The sequence below is a fragment of the Manacus candei genome, unplaced genomic scaffold, assembly GCF_025592945.1.
Source record: "Manacus candei isolate 608988 ecotype Guabito, Panama unplaced genomic scaffold, ASM2559294v1 h1tg000023l, whole genome shotgun sequence".
Lineage (NCBI taxonomy): Eukaryota > Metazoa > Chordata > Aves > Passeriformes > Pipridae > Manacus > Manacus candei.
Window position 1 is genome coordinate 24,608,030 of NW_026138071.1, and position 14,716 is coordinate 24,622,745.

General features: G+C 45.8%; 1 protein-coding gene across 6 annotated transcripts in view; it reads left to right on the top strand.

Moving 5' to 3' along the window:
• The first annotated feature begins 5,212 nt into the window (after positions 1 to 5,212).
• Positions 5,213 to 14,716, top strand: part of IKZF2 (IKAROS family zinc finger 2) — a 119,155-nt gene continuing 109,651 nt past the window's right edge. For 3 of the 6 annotated variants that reach the window (XM_051786784.1, XM_051786789.1, XM_051786787.1), the window contains exons 1-3: positions 5,213 to 5,877; positions 8,556 to 8,604; positions 9,327 to 9,431. In XM_051786784.1, coding sequence (XP_051642744.1) covers positions 8,571 to 8,604; positions 9,327 to 9,431 — 139 coding nt within the window. In that variant the 5' untranslated portion in view covers positions 5,213 to 5,877; positions 8,556 to 8,570. Of the gene's footprint in view, positions 5,878 to 7,240; positions 7,282 to 8,555; positions 8,605 to 9,326; positions 9,432 to 14,716 lie in introns of those variants that run through there. The other 3 variants (XM_051786786.1, XM_051786788.1, XM_051786785.1) reach the window with 3 other exon arrangements.

Below are 14,716 nucleotides of genomic sequence, written 5' to 3' on the forward strand. Positions count from 1 at the left end.
GCTTTGTCTGGGGAGTGCTGGTCTCCTGCATGGCTATAGCTTGTGCCCCTGCCTAGCCATGAACCTTGCTGAGCCTGACCTGCAGACTGACTTCTTGGCTTGACCTCTGACCTGCCTCATCACTGCAGACTTGCCTGAAGATCAGGGTTCTTGGTTGGACCTGGCCGTCATCTCTGGCCTGGCAGCTGTGGGATAGACCCTGGCTGCTGAGGCTCCTGGGCCACAGGAAGCCTCTGGCTCATGCTGTGCACTTGCAGGTAGGCTGAATTCAATGAGGACATGTCCTCATTCCTCATTTCTTTGCCAAGCTTTAAGGAGCTGTAGTGGAAAGCTTTCAGGTTCAGAAATGTATGCCCAGGGTGGCCATATCTAGTCTGTATGTCACCCAGTGTGAGGACTGTGAATGCAGCCATAGCACAGCAGGTAGAACCCAGCAGGTCAAGAAGCCTTACAAGACCTGCTCCCATGATGTTTGCAGCCTGTTTTGTTTTCTGTGTTGTAGAAGCCCCTGCAAACCCAAATTGCAATTTTTGGCGTTTTGAGATTCAATCTTCACGTTAGCTCTGTCATAGAGAAATGGAAGAACTCCGTTCCCACCAAAGTTTCAGCTGTTGCAAAGCTGTGAGCCTGGTCATTTGTCACTGAATGCTCCCTGGGACTCTGCAATACTCAACATAATTGACACCTGTAATTTTGCCAAATTTCAGCTCAAGTTAACAACTGTCTATCTGCCTAAATGCCTCCAGTAATTTAAATAGGTCCAGCACACTTCTGTATTGGCTGCTTCATGGGCTTCATAATTCTGTGTTATTCTCCATGCTGTATGGGATGTATGAAATTCTGTTGGTACTGTGGTTTTCAGACACAAGCAAAGCAAGAGTTAATTCTTATTTTTGTTGAAGTACTAAGTGGGAAGCTAGGTCATGCATAAATCCTCATTGTGCTAGGTGCTGTACAAGCAAAGAATAAAAATGATCCCAGGCTCAAGGCTGCTCTGTTAGTAGCTTGTGTCATAATTAAATTTTGTTAGGACACTTTAGAATTTCCCTTCCTCGTAAATGAAATATCCATATACATTTATATCTCCATAATAAAAGAGAAAACCTGTACATTTTTATTGTGGATGATAAAAAAGAAAATATATTACTACTTTCCAAGTAACTTGAATGTAGCAATTGGAATATGTGGGGGTGACGGAAAGGATCTTTGTTTCTTGTATACTTCTAGGTTATATAGACCTAAAGTTGTCAACTTTATAGAAAAAGGAAGAAGTACTTGTTGTGAAAATAGTCTCATATGGAGCATACAGAATTCAGGTGGAGAGCACAGAGCAGGAGCTGGTGCCCTTTAAAAATCAAATATTGTGTCTTTATGAATAAAGCTTTGACGGTAAAGATAGGAGAAGAAAATACAGCAACCATGTGATATATTAGCAGAATGTTTTACAAAGTCCCCCCACAAAGCACCCGCTGGTCTTGAAAAGCCTAACCAGCCTAAGTGAGAAACTATTCACAAATTTAGTATTCAGATTACATACTCTGCCTTTTCAACTGCTCTCTGTACAATGAATGCCTGTACAACTACAGTAACAGACACAGATCTACAGTTTCTGTGGCCTTTGAGCTATTATGAGTATTATGCCTCTCCATAAATTACATCTGCATGTCCTGAAAATACCAACTGTTTTAATAGGAATTAATCTATAGGCTTTTATCTTGGTGAAATACACGGGGTACAGTATGTTGTGTCCCTTTTAAAATTAATAGAGTACGCTCTGAAGGTATTCAAGGATGTTCATTATTTTCTTTATAGGTCTCTTTATTGATGCATATAAGCATAAAACAGTGCTTCACTGTAGCAGAGAGGAGGAGATGGAATAATGGATAGATTAGTGCTTATATGGTTTTTAGGTTGCCCAACGCACAGTTAAGTAAAGAAAGGTCTGTGTTTGTCCTCTTCAAAGTATATTGGGACTGGATCCAGTTTGTCTTCAAAGTGCCCCTTCTGTGGGTAGAGAAGAGAGGGTTCAGTCTAACAGCCAGAAAGCGATGCAGGGGTCTGCTGCTCCGCTGTGTTCGCTGCTGGCCGAGGCAACAGTGTGTCAGATGCCTCTTTTTTAATTTGCTAAGTATAAATAAGTCTGCAGCTTATGCTGTGAGCACCTAATAGGAGCTTTTGGGCATGAACTCACAGAACACCTTGACCTTATATAGGCATATAAAAAGAAGAGAATTAGAAAATTTAAACCAGAATTTACATAAAAAGCATGGTGATTCTTTTGAACAGTAATTCTCACTCACATGCATGTGCACACGCATGCGCATATAGGGGTGAAGTGTTGAAATATTTGGCTGAGAACAGGCTGAGCTCATCAAACCTACCAAAGCACTTTGCTGTCAAATGATGAGGAATTAAACTCTCCAGCACACAGGAGGGGCATTGAGGCCCATGGAGACTGAGCACATGCCTGGGAGGACATTATGGGTCTCCAGTAGGTGGCTGTCGGCACAGCCTGTGATCCCTGGGACAGCTGGCCCAAGGGAGGCAGGGCTCACAGGAGCTCCAGAAATGGCTCGCTCAGAGGTGTGCCAGAGCAACCTCTGTAATATGACAGAACTCCCTGACAAAGCTGAGGATCACTCCCAGGACACTGCTTGACAGGAAAAAAACTCTCATTGCAATAATTTCTCCATTTTAGAAAAGGAGAACTGAAACAGGAGATAATGACTTGGCTGAAATTACGCGGAGGACCTCTGACTGTGTTTGGATTTGAGTCCTGGTCTCTTGATCCCCAAGCCATCACTTGAGCCTCAAGATCATTGCAGCTGCTCTGCAGAGTTTGTTGATGTAAATCACTATGGAGCTCTTGCTGCATCCACCAAGCCTTCTGCACTGAAACCAGTGATTCACCCCTGTGCTGCTGGAGCCAGGACGTGCTCATCTCTGCAGCCCTTGGAGTTAACAAGCTGGTTTTTGAAGGCAAGCCCTGTCACCTTATTCCCTGCCCCTTACTTTTCCTTAGGTCACTCCTTCTTGTTTTCACAGCTTTGTTTGGTTTCAAAAGCTGATGGAGCAGCAGGATTAAAAAAATCAGAAATATTTACCGTAGAGGATGGGTCTGGCTTTTCCCATCAGCTTCCATGGCTCAAGTAGGTTCTAACAGCTTTGGGAGAAAAGCTGTTAGCTATTAAATTATTACCTGTAAGGAGAGCCAGCTGGAAGCTTTCAGTTTTCAACATTTTGATGAAAAGCACCATAAAAATCTTGACAACAAGACTTGTAGCATTTCAATGACATGTTTTGCATTTGTCCCTGCTTTTTAATGGCCTGTAAAAGTGATCAAAGGCTTCAAAATGCTGCCGAGACCCACATCTCAGGAATTTTGACCCCCCAAAATGAAGGCGGGGGGGGGAAAGCAAAACTCAGAGTGTGGACAGCTTTTGGGAAGTCATTTCCCATCTGGAGGAGAGTGTCCACAGGGAGAGTTATTCGGCATAAACTGTTATGGTGTAATTACCCAGCTCCAGCTATGCCAGTCTATTTGCTGGTGTAGGCAAGCCAAGTCTAGTTGTTGAAACGTAGGCGTGGGAAACAAGAAGTGTGCTTTCTAGGCTCAGCTCTTTGGCCTTGGGCCGGTCCCCTAACCTTTCTGCCTCCTTCCTATGCAAAATGAGAAGAGTTAAATTAACCCACTTCACAGGTGTGGTGTAATGACTAATTGGCTAAAATTTGTAGCGCTGGGGAGAGAGAGAGCTGTTGATTAACTTCCGTGTCTTGGGCTGAGTGAATAATTTGGTGTCTTTCTCCATAGTGGAGTTTGTCTCACTCTCAGGATTGGGTGGCTCATTTGATGTGAAGTGACAGTGCTAAGAAAACCTGGGGTTTGCCTTGTTGTCTAACAACAGTATTGCACTTGTGTGTAGTTAGATCAAGAGTTGAGGCTTTTGCTTCAAGATTTTGCAGTTAAGATTTTGCTTGAAAGCAAAATTTCCAGGTACTCAGAGCCTTTGATACACAAAGAATGTGTGTATGTAGTGATGGAGATACTTTAGTGCATGTCTGAAACTCAGTGGTAAAGTGCACGTGTTACTCCCCTTAGTACCAATGAGAATCAAGGGTAACTCTCCATTATTCCCATGGGTTGCTCTGTTGGGTGAAGAGGCTCAAGGGTGTATGGGCAGCCTGAATTATGATGCTTCCTAGTGTTTGAGTGCTTAACTTTGAAAATTTAAATGTAATAATACCTGCATATATCGCGCATGACATACATAACCTCAGCTCCTTAATGGACAGTAAATTCTGGTGTCTCATGATGGCATTGCCACGGCCATCAGCACCTGGCAGCTCAAAGAGAAGAAACCAGGACGATGCTATTGCATCTGATCCAGGACCCGTGGAAAGCAGAGAACACTGTAAGGAAGCACATCAGACATTCACCCTCAGCCAGCTGCGGTGGGTTTGGGTCAGGCCTCTGAGTGGGTCTGTGAGGGTAATTCCTTACTTAGGGGGACGCCCCTTCACTGTGGGGATGTTCTCTCACTTATGGGGTGACCCCTCACTGTGGGGATAATCCCTCACTTATGGGGTGTCCCCTCACTGTGGGGGTAATCCCTGATTTATGAGGTATCCCCTCACTGTGCGGGATGTCCCTTCACTGTGGGGAACACTCGGGGCTGTTCCTTCAGCCTTGGCTGTGGGGCAGCGTCAGGGTTTCCCTCAGGACAGTAATGGTGATTTTTTTTTTCCCCCTTTCCCCACCACATCGACTTCTCGGGAGAGGGGGGGGAATGGCACGTAGAATCTTGATTGTAACCAGGTTGTCTCAATATAAACGGACCACAAACTCCGCTCGTATTTACCGTGAACGTTTAATTGAGTAACAAGCCCGGGGGCGGCGCGCCCCTCCCCGCCGGCCGCCCCCCGGCCGATTATAAATAGAAGTGCTGAATCATGACTCCGCCGGCCCCTTCCCCCGCCCGGCGGGCGCGGAGCGCGGTGCCCGGGCCGTGTGAGGGGTGCCCGCTGAGGGGCCGCCCCGCGGGGCCGCGGCCGTGCCCTGAGGGCGCGCGTGCCCGCCCGCCCGCGTGAGGCGCGGGGCGCGCTCTGTGGCGGCGGCGGCGGCGGCCGCACTTGTCCTGTAATCGATTGCCGAGCGCGCTGAGCGGCCTCTCGCCGGCTGCGGGCACCCGCCCCCCGCCGCGCCGCGCCGGCCCCGCGGGGCTGCGGGAGCCCCGGGGCGGGGACGGGAATGTGTGTGGGGCGGCCGCGCGTGGGACCGCGGGGGTGTGAGGGGCCGAGCGTGAGGAAGGGTGTGAATCTGTGTCCGCGTGTGAGGGAGGGAGAGAGTGAGCGCGCGAGGGAGGGAGTGTGTAAATCTGTGTCCGTGTGTGTGCGTGTGAGGGAGGAGGTGTGAGGGGGAGACTGAGTGTGAGGGAAAGAGCGCGCGCGTGTGTGTGTGTGTGTGAGACGGAGCGTGTGAGGGAGGGTGTGTGTGAGCGTGTCTGTGGGAGGGAGGGAGTGCGCGCGTGTGTGTGAAGGAGGGAGTGAATGAGCGTGTGTGTGTGTGAGGGAGGCAGTGAATGAGCGTGTGTGTGTCTGTGTGTGTGAGGGAGGGAGGCAGGGAGGGAGCGCGGCCGCCGCCGCCGCCGCCGGATCGGTTTCTCGGGGTTTGACCAGCTGTCCCAGGCTAACCCTCTGCTCTCTGAAGATGGAGGAAGTAAAAACAGGATTACCCTTAGCTACGGCTCCTCCGCCGCCTTAGTCCCCCCACAGCCAACTGCCGTGCACAAACACACCTCCACTGGGCAGAGGGAGCCGACACTAATAAACACACAAACAAAAGGGGGATGGAACTGACTCACTGCCTGCGCGGCTGAGGTAAATCTGCGCCTGGCTTCTTATTATTTCTCTCTTTTTCTGTTCTTTTTTTTTTTTATTTTGTTTTTTTCCCCCTCCTCCCCTCCTCTCCCTCCCCAGTCCCCCTTTCCCCGTGGGAGGAGGGGCAGCTCCGTCCGGTGCCGGGGGTACGCGGGGCTCGGTCCGTCCGTGCGGGTCTGTGTGTGCGGAGGGTCCCCGAGCCGAGCGCGGCTGTGCAGCATCCCCGCGGGCGCCGATGACTTGTTGCTGGTAGCCCAAAAAATAATTAAAAAAAAAAAAAAAAGACCACAAAGAGCAGACGAGCCTGGGGCCGGAGCCTTGGCGGGTCTCGCCGGTCCGTTACCCAGCCCGGCCCCGCTGCCATTTCCCTCAGCACCCGCCGCCACCTGCGCGCCCCGGGGGGCTGCGGCCTGCGGCGGGGGGAAGGGGGAAAGGGAATGGAATGACAAGCGAGGCAGGACTTCCATGACTTTGACAGGTTGTGGCAGGGGTGGGAGCGGCAGAGATGAGGCGCGGAGCCCGGCGTCGCCCAGGGCCGGAGCGGGGAAGTTGGCCCGGCTCTGGTGCGCGGGGTGTGAGTGCGCCCGCCGGGCCCCCCTCGCCCCATCCCGCCCCGCATCCCCTCACCCCATCCCGCCCCGCATCCCCTCCGCTCCCCCCCATCCCGTGCCGATCCGTAAGGAACCGGTGGATCAAGTTTTCCTCTCTCTCTTTCTCTCTCTCTCTCTTTCTCCCCCTCTCTCTCCCTCTCTCCGCGCTGGTTAATCGCATTGCTGTAGCAGCGGCTGACCTCCCTCCCTCCCTCCCTCTCCCTCTCTCTTTTTTTTTTTTTGTTCTTCATCTTCCTTCAAAAGTATGTGCCATTCCTGAGCGAGTTTCCCCGCCGGCTCATCCCGGGGCTTCCCGGCTCCCCGGCTCCGCATGCCCCACCTGTAAGTGCCGGGGGCGGGTTTCTCTCCCCTATCCTTCTCTCCCTCCCGGTCTCTCTCTCTCTCCCCCCGCTCCTCCCGCCTATAAAAAAAGATATTTTTCCTAAACTTTCTCCATCTTTCTGTGTCTTCAGCTCGAGCGAAACACTCTCCCTCCATTCGTTGTGGAGAGAGAGGTTTAGCAGCTGGGATTTGCCATCACCAGCCTAAAAATGGTGACCAAACTTTTTCTTTCCCCCCTCCTTTTCCTTCTCCTCTCCCCCTTGAAGAAATAAAAAAATTAAAATCAGGCCGCGTTTTAACTTCGGTTATGGATGTTTCTGTGTTTCTTTTTGTCTTCCTTTCTCTTCCTCCTCCCTTCCTCTCCTTTCTTTCCTTCCACTTCATTGGCTGGGATGATCTTTCCCTGTTGCTTCTGATGTTTCTTTCTTTTTCTCAGTGTGTGCCTGCCTACCTGGACTAGGGGGAAGATAAGGTAATTTTGAAGGGCTTGAGGAAGTGGCTTACCTGTTCTGAAAACTTCTGGGGTTTTTTGAGATTTCTTTTTAGGAGTCATGAAAATCAGTAATTGAAGAGTTTGGTAGCAGCTGGGCAGGTTGAAATTTAAGTGTTATGTGCTGAATGCCTTGGGAATTTGATCTGCTTTATACCAAAGAAGAGCACAGAGAAAAGTATTTATTTGTTGGGGAAAGGCGGGGAGCAGGGGGGAAGGAAAGAGGGTTGAGGGAGGGGGAGGGAAGTGGTTTTGGAGACAAGAAGTGAAGCTGCCTGTTTTCCAGTAAGTAATGGAGAAATTCCAGGAGCCAGGGCTAAATATACTTGGCGATCAATACAGAAATGGCTCATTGTGAATAATTTAGCTGCCTGGTGCAGTGAGAGTTTTGAAACTAAAGGCAAAAAAGAGGCTGTGGAGGGAGAGAGGAAATAAAATTCTTCTCTGGTCATGTCAGATTCTTAACTTTTCCACTTAAAAGAACATAGTTATGATTATTGATCCCTCTCTTATTCCCCCCCCCCCAATATATATCAAATGATAGCTAGGGGGTGTCATTCTATACAGTTACTTGGGTTTCGGGAAAGTAATAGCTTGTTCTGTGTCAGCAAAGTGCTTCCAGAAACTTTAAGATTGCTTCACACCACAAAATGTATGATCTGGGAGTTTTAAGTGTGATGTTTGGCCCCGTGCTGTGGTAGATAAATAGGATTGGAATGAACAGGTGTGTGTACAGGTGTGTGTGTGTGCACAGAGGTGTGAGACAAAGAGCTGGAACAGCTCTGTTGGAGGGGAACAGACACAGGAGGGTTTATTTTGTTTAGATCAGGATGGAGTCTCTTGTAGTGTGTGTGAAAAGAGCAATTGTTAAAGGTATCCATCTCCTCAAAGTCTGTTCTGGCTGCAAGAGCGGATAAAGCGTTACCATCCCAGCTTGAACAAAACAAGTGGAAAGTCAGAGAAAAAACTCTCAAATCGGGCAAAAATGTGAGTGGGGCACAGAGAGAGGGGGATGGTCAGATCAGGATGATCCCAGTGCCACCTGCCCAAGAGGCAGCTGCATTTCTTTACTCACATAATTTACAGGAAGAGTTCAGTGATTTGCAAACGAGCACATGCAATGCACTTGTGTGTTTCTCTAGGCAGTGGTTGCAACAGCAGTAAAATGGGCAACTACTTAGGGCTTTAAGTAAGTTTAATCATTTAATGGTTGATACTGACAGGAGTCTCTGAGGGTGTACTTTTCTGCCTTGCAGCACTGCACTTTGACTATGGAAGCAGAGGCTGCTGATGGATATATAACATGTAAGTAGTCATTTCATTTGATTATTCTGAATTACTTTTCTTTTCCCACTATCCTTTCTATAATGCAGTCACCTGAAACTTTAGGTTCCTTATGTATGGTCTTTGCATTGATACTGAATTAATAGCATTTAAATATAAGCTCTCTGTATGACTGAGAAATGCATGGGGATGGGTGCATGGGTGAGTATCTCTAGGTTTAAATGTTTGCTGGGGGTAAATGAAGTTACCAAATGAGAGAAAGTTTGTCTTCAGAAATTCAAATTGCAGCCAAAACCTTTTTATGCCTTTCCCTATGCATTTCTCTTGTTTTCTTTGTGGGGGTTTCTGTAAGTGCTTTGTTTGACTGTCAGTTAACCCTGAGCTTTGGGGGGAAGGTCTGTATGGTGAAGTACTGTTCTAGTCTTCCCCTGCCCAGCCTGGATTGTCGGTGTCTGCTAATGGAAAAGTAATCCTAACTCACTTGAAACCAAGCAGCTGGGGCAAAGTTTGTCACAGGTGTGCGTGTAAAAGACTGGTGACAGTGAGGGGGGCTCTTAAAAAACAGTCAAACGTTTGTTTGTGTCCAGTGGAAGCCCAGATTTTACAAGCTCTGGGAAGACCCCACCAGTAAAGGAGGGAAGGGCAGGGGTGAAGGGAGCAAGCGGGTTGTGGTTCTTGATCTTTGTGCAACTCTGCTGAAGAAGGGGCTGGAAACTCACGGGGAGCTTGTTTTGTGCACACAGGTGACAATGACTATTCTCCTGAGAGGGAGCACTGCGGCATGGCCATTGACCTCACCTCCAGCACTCCCAATGGCCAGCACGCCTCCCCCTGTCACATGGCAAGCAGTAAGTCTCCTCTTAAGCCTGTTTCTCTCTAGCAGAGGGTTGGGTTGGTCTGGTCCTCTGGGTCCTCGGCTTGCTTACCTGGTCTTAACCACTGCTGTGGGCATTGCTAATAGCAGAGGAGGACAAGGGAATTTTGTTGGGTTTTGTTTTGTTGGTTTTTTTCTTTCTTGTTCATGCTGGTGTCTCATCTAAACATGAACGGAGTTACTAGTCTGAACTATCCTAAGGTGGCATTTGAGAGCTGGTCCTTACCTGTTCCAGGTAGGAAAACACTAGGCTTGGCATATGCTGGTTTTGTTTCCTCAGGTTTTGAAATCCAAATGGAAGTTGGTGTTATTATTACTTACTGTGCTTCCCAAAACAGCTTGAAGTAGCTTTATTTGAAAACAAACAAATTTTATTTACAAAAAAGCTTCACTCTGGCAAAAGTATAAAGTTAAAATATCTGGGTTTGATGACAGGTTGTATTTTACTGTTCCATACAGTAACTTCAGCATGCTATTCATTACTTCAGCTTTGCCTTTGCAAGTCCAAAAGTGGCTGGGATAATTGGGAGTTTATGGCACTTGGTCGTTGACTCTAACAAACTGAAAGGATTTTGGTTTAGAATGTCGGGGGGAAACTCAGAAAATGTAGAGTTTTGGGAGTCTACTGAGAGTGTCAAGTGCTGGTAATATTTCTGTAATTATTCTCATGCTGTCTATTGGAGGTGGATAAATATAGTTTACATGCATTTCATAAAAGCAACATTCTCTCTTTTCTGTGTGTGAGTGGTGTAGGTTGTTTTACTGGTGGCTACAGTGTTACATCAAGATATTTACCTTAATGTAACCTCTCTACTTGTATTCAAGAAACCATGTAATATGCTTTGCTTCCAACATGCCTAATTTTCTTTCTGGTTTGTGTGTGCTGTAGATACATATCTATCTTTTTAAACTGGGTATTTGTATAATACCTCCCCCAAGAACTGTATGAAAAAAAAAATAAAACCAAAACCAGAGCTTTTAGGGTTGCTAGCTTGAAAATACACAGTATATTGACTTCAAAGTTTTTCTGATTGAGAAAAAGATGTTACTTTCCTTAAGAATTCTTTCCTCCTGCAAATTATGAGTAAAACACAGCTTTATGAGCCTTTAAAAATGAGGGTTATTACAAAGATCTCCCAATTATATACATGTTGCTGGAGAATATGATTGGTAATACTGTGAACTGAACTTTATATGACAACCGCCCATAATTCAGCATCTTTAGACAATTCCAGTTGTACGGCACTGGGAGTCTGATATACTTTATTATGTTGTAAAAGTTTTACTACTCACTTTCTTCATTTTCTTTGTTTCCTTTTTATTAATGGGAAGGCTTCATTGGAAGGGAAAAAATCTCCGTGTTTTAAATCTTCTTTATAATCTAGACTGAAAATCAGAGTCAAATTGGGGAATAAAAAGATCTGGGCTGAAGCAGTGCAAAAACTCTGTAACACATTCAGTATTTTCATGTTCACTGTGTTAACATTTTCAGTGGTTTTTAAGCTTTGTTAGTTCTTGTGACACACATGTATCTGCAGCCTCGGTGAATATCTTGTTTTTTTAGAGGTGTTTCTTGGTCTCTCATAGGTGTCTCAAATGCTTTCACCACTGCTGCTCTGTGTTAAGCAGGTGCCGCTGTTGAAAAATTAAGGGCTCTGCCTGACTTTCCCAAGCCAAGCAAAACTCAAGCTTCTTAAATTTGTTGTAATTTATTTACTCTTTGCCGGCTGAAGAACGTTTTTCAGAGAGGCGGTTTGCGCTGCCTTAAACATGGGAGGTATTGATCAGAGGTTGTCGGCTTTTGTGGCAGCTGTTATGTTGGTTCATTTAAGGTTTTTGGCCAAATCTCGAATCTGGCATGTGTAGGCTAAATCTCCAGGCTGCGCCTTAGAGCTTTCCACCTGTTTTGCAGGGCATGGGAAATCCTTTTAAAGGTTTGGTAACCCAGGGACCCGTGACCTCTTTTGTTTTTTTGTTTTTTTTTTTTTTAAGGAGTGGTGGGGATGAGTGGGTAAGGAGGAATAGCTGTTTGAAATATTTTTTATGAATTTGGTAGCTCTAAATGGATTGATCCATCATCCATAGTTTTAATTGGAGGAAGTAGCAGTGTTATATTTCTGTATGGTTTGATGTCCAGTGGGTCACTGGAGACTCAGTGATGTTGGCTGCTGTTATAGTGAAGCCCAGAGCATATCATTCTGGCTGGGTAGGGCTTCCTAATGGAGGAGGGGACATGGGGATCAGACCCCAAATTCCAAACATTTCACTCCTGGTTTGGTTGCTCGTCATCCCCAGGAATGGATGGCCCTATTTGGCTGTGTGCTCTGGATGTGCACCTGCAAGGTAGAGATCTAAGTTTTCACCTTTGTTCTTGCATTCCATTAAATTGTTTTGAACCACAGCTCTTAATTTAGTCTGAATTTGTGTCTGACTCAAAAGGAGAAACACCATGAGAAGGAAATTTCTTGGATCTGCACCGAAATGACTGAGTAGTGCTCTCCCAGCAACAGCAAAATTATGTGCTGGGTAAAGAGTTTTTTAGTTCATTAGCCCTTGGCAATCTGTGTTACTACTTCTGTCTGGGCTGCTGATGTTTTCAGGTTTGATTCAAAAAGGTTTTGGGTTAAATGTTTTGGCTGCTGCATCCTTTAACCTATTATCATTTTCAAGTATCTAGATTATATTTGTAGGTTATGGATGGGGCTGACACTCAATTTTCCTTGTGAATGAGGTGATCCTGAAAGATGAATCACGCTAAATCGCCTGTCATAGCTAACTGATGATCTTACAGATACCTGCCTTTAGCAGAACACTGCATGTGTGTTGGCAGATGCTCTGTTCTAAAACACTCTATTGTAGTTTTATGTAAGCAAAGATTTCAAATACATGTAAATATTCAAATCTAATAGGTTGATAGATCACCTCACTTCTCTCTACAGCGAAAGACAAATTAGTGTTATACCTGCTGAGTATAGATGACATATTTACATAGCCCCAAATCTGGAAGTCCAGGTTTTCTTCTGATCTTCTGCAGGAAAACTCTTCCAAAGGCTGACACCCAGAGCTGGGCGTCAAAGGCCTGCTCAATTAACTTTGTGTTGGTACTAGAGGGTTCTCTGCATGGCCCCAAGCCCTCCTGCAGACCCCACCGAGTTCAAGGGAGTCGGTCTTGTTGCCTTCAGTGAGTGTTAAACTGGGCTCTAAGTGATCAGAAACCTCCGAATGGGAGCTGGCATGCTAATTAAAGGCTAATGGGGAATCCTTATAAAAGAGGCTTTAAAAAGAAATAATTCCCAGTCACCTCTTCATAATACCACACTGAGTTCTTACTGCAGTTATTAGAGATATTTTTTTTTCCCTGTAGGTTAAAATGGACCTAGAGGAATGTCTGCTTTAGAGACTGCAGGGGCACAGTCATTCAATTAGTTGACTCAATCAATTCTTTGTATAGGATGAAGGATACTTCTCTAAGATCACTTGCCTGGTATCATATGGAAAATAGTAACAGCAGCTATTAGCATCTGACAGTCAGTGGCAGAGGCAATTTCCCCTTAAATTAGAGACTTGACAGTGGGTGTCCCAGTTAACTTTCTTATCTTTCCTTTCACAGACAAAAGGAGCCCTTAAATGAAACAGAGTCAGAACAATCATAAATATCAAACCCAGCATCTGATGTTTTAAACTGATTAAAATTGTGGTACACTTTCAAGAGGTGTTTATAGTAGCTTGAAGTGTTACTAAGTTATGAGAATTAATTTATTAAGAAAATGAGCCATGTCGGCTGACTCTGTTGCAGAAAATAATGAGGGGACTGCGTTTTCTTTGTGGTGGGTAACAATCACTCTGTCTGACAAGATGGCTAATTGGGACAACAGTATTAAGGGTAAATGATTTCAGCAGCGATATTTAAAGTGAACTTGGGCAAGGTTTTATTGTAGTGTAACCACTACTATATTCCCAGTGATCAGGGTGGACTATCAGTTGCACTGTTTTTTTATAACATCAGAGCCCCAAATCTTTCTCGATTACTTTCATTTTTCAACTCTGAATTGTCATACAACCCCTGTTTTGTCACAGTTATGTTGCCCCTAGGAGAAAGTTATGTGTACCATAGCTGTATCAGCACATATGTAGGGATAAAGAAACATAACTGTGGAGCCTGCCTTTTGGAATGAAACTGTGTAAAATTAGAGATTGTTCCATGCCTCCTTGGCAAACAAGCCTTACCATCACCAGAGTGCCCTGCCCAGGCACATGAGGATGGACCTTACACTGGGATTCTTTTTGGCTCAGTATGTGTTGTGGTTTTTTTAGTAGGATGAGGTGATAAAGGCTGAACCTCTGCAGGAGGCTTTTCTTTAGGGAGGGTGGTTGAAGCTGGTTGGATTGGGCTGCAGAGGGGGGCTGAATTGGTGCTTTGAGGCAGTCACTCCCCTGACATGTGCACTGGGGCATGAAGAATTCTGTCTCCAAAACTTCTGTGCTCTGAACTAGGGATTTAGGTCTCCAGTTCCTCCAAATATCTTGGAAAGTGTGAAACATAGCATATGGTGCTAAAAATTCAGACCAGATTACCTCAAGATGCTGAGGAATCTCCTCTCCTCAGCAGTTAAGGAGTAGGGTAGGCAGCATCTATTGGTGTGGGTATCTTTGATCCTGCCTCAGTGCAGAGAGGTGGACTTTTGATAGTCACTTGAGATGTCCTTTGGTCTTTTGTGTCTGACTTTGCAACCTTGACAGTTTGTTTGGGGAGCTCAGCTGTGGAATCACACGATGATGCCCGATACAGACATACCTGTGGTTTTGCAGGTTGAAGGACAGTGAAGATGGACTTTGCCAAGATGAGCTCAGACATGAGGGATGAGCTCAATAAAGTCTGGCAGGGAACTGTAAGTAGTGAGGTCCTTTGTCACTCACAAGAGCACTGTCTGTGCTTCAGTCTTTTATCTTAGACTCCCTGAGAATTTCCAGGGCAATAATAGTCATCAAAGTTTTAGCCAATGGATTTAGCCTTCTTGAAGTTTAAGGATGAAAATGAAAAGGTGATCATTGGGCTTTAAACAGTAACAGAGGTTTTTGTCCACATCTAAGAAACCAAAGCTCTGCAGAGTAGTGTTACACTGTTTCTTGAGAGGGAGAAAAAAAAAAAGAAAGCCAAACAGAAAAACGGGTTACCTGGAAATTAAATGCTCCTGGGATGTACCGTGAATTGTTGTACCTCTGATTTTTCACACTGGTGTGGTTGAAATCATGAACTAG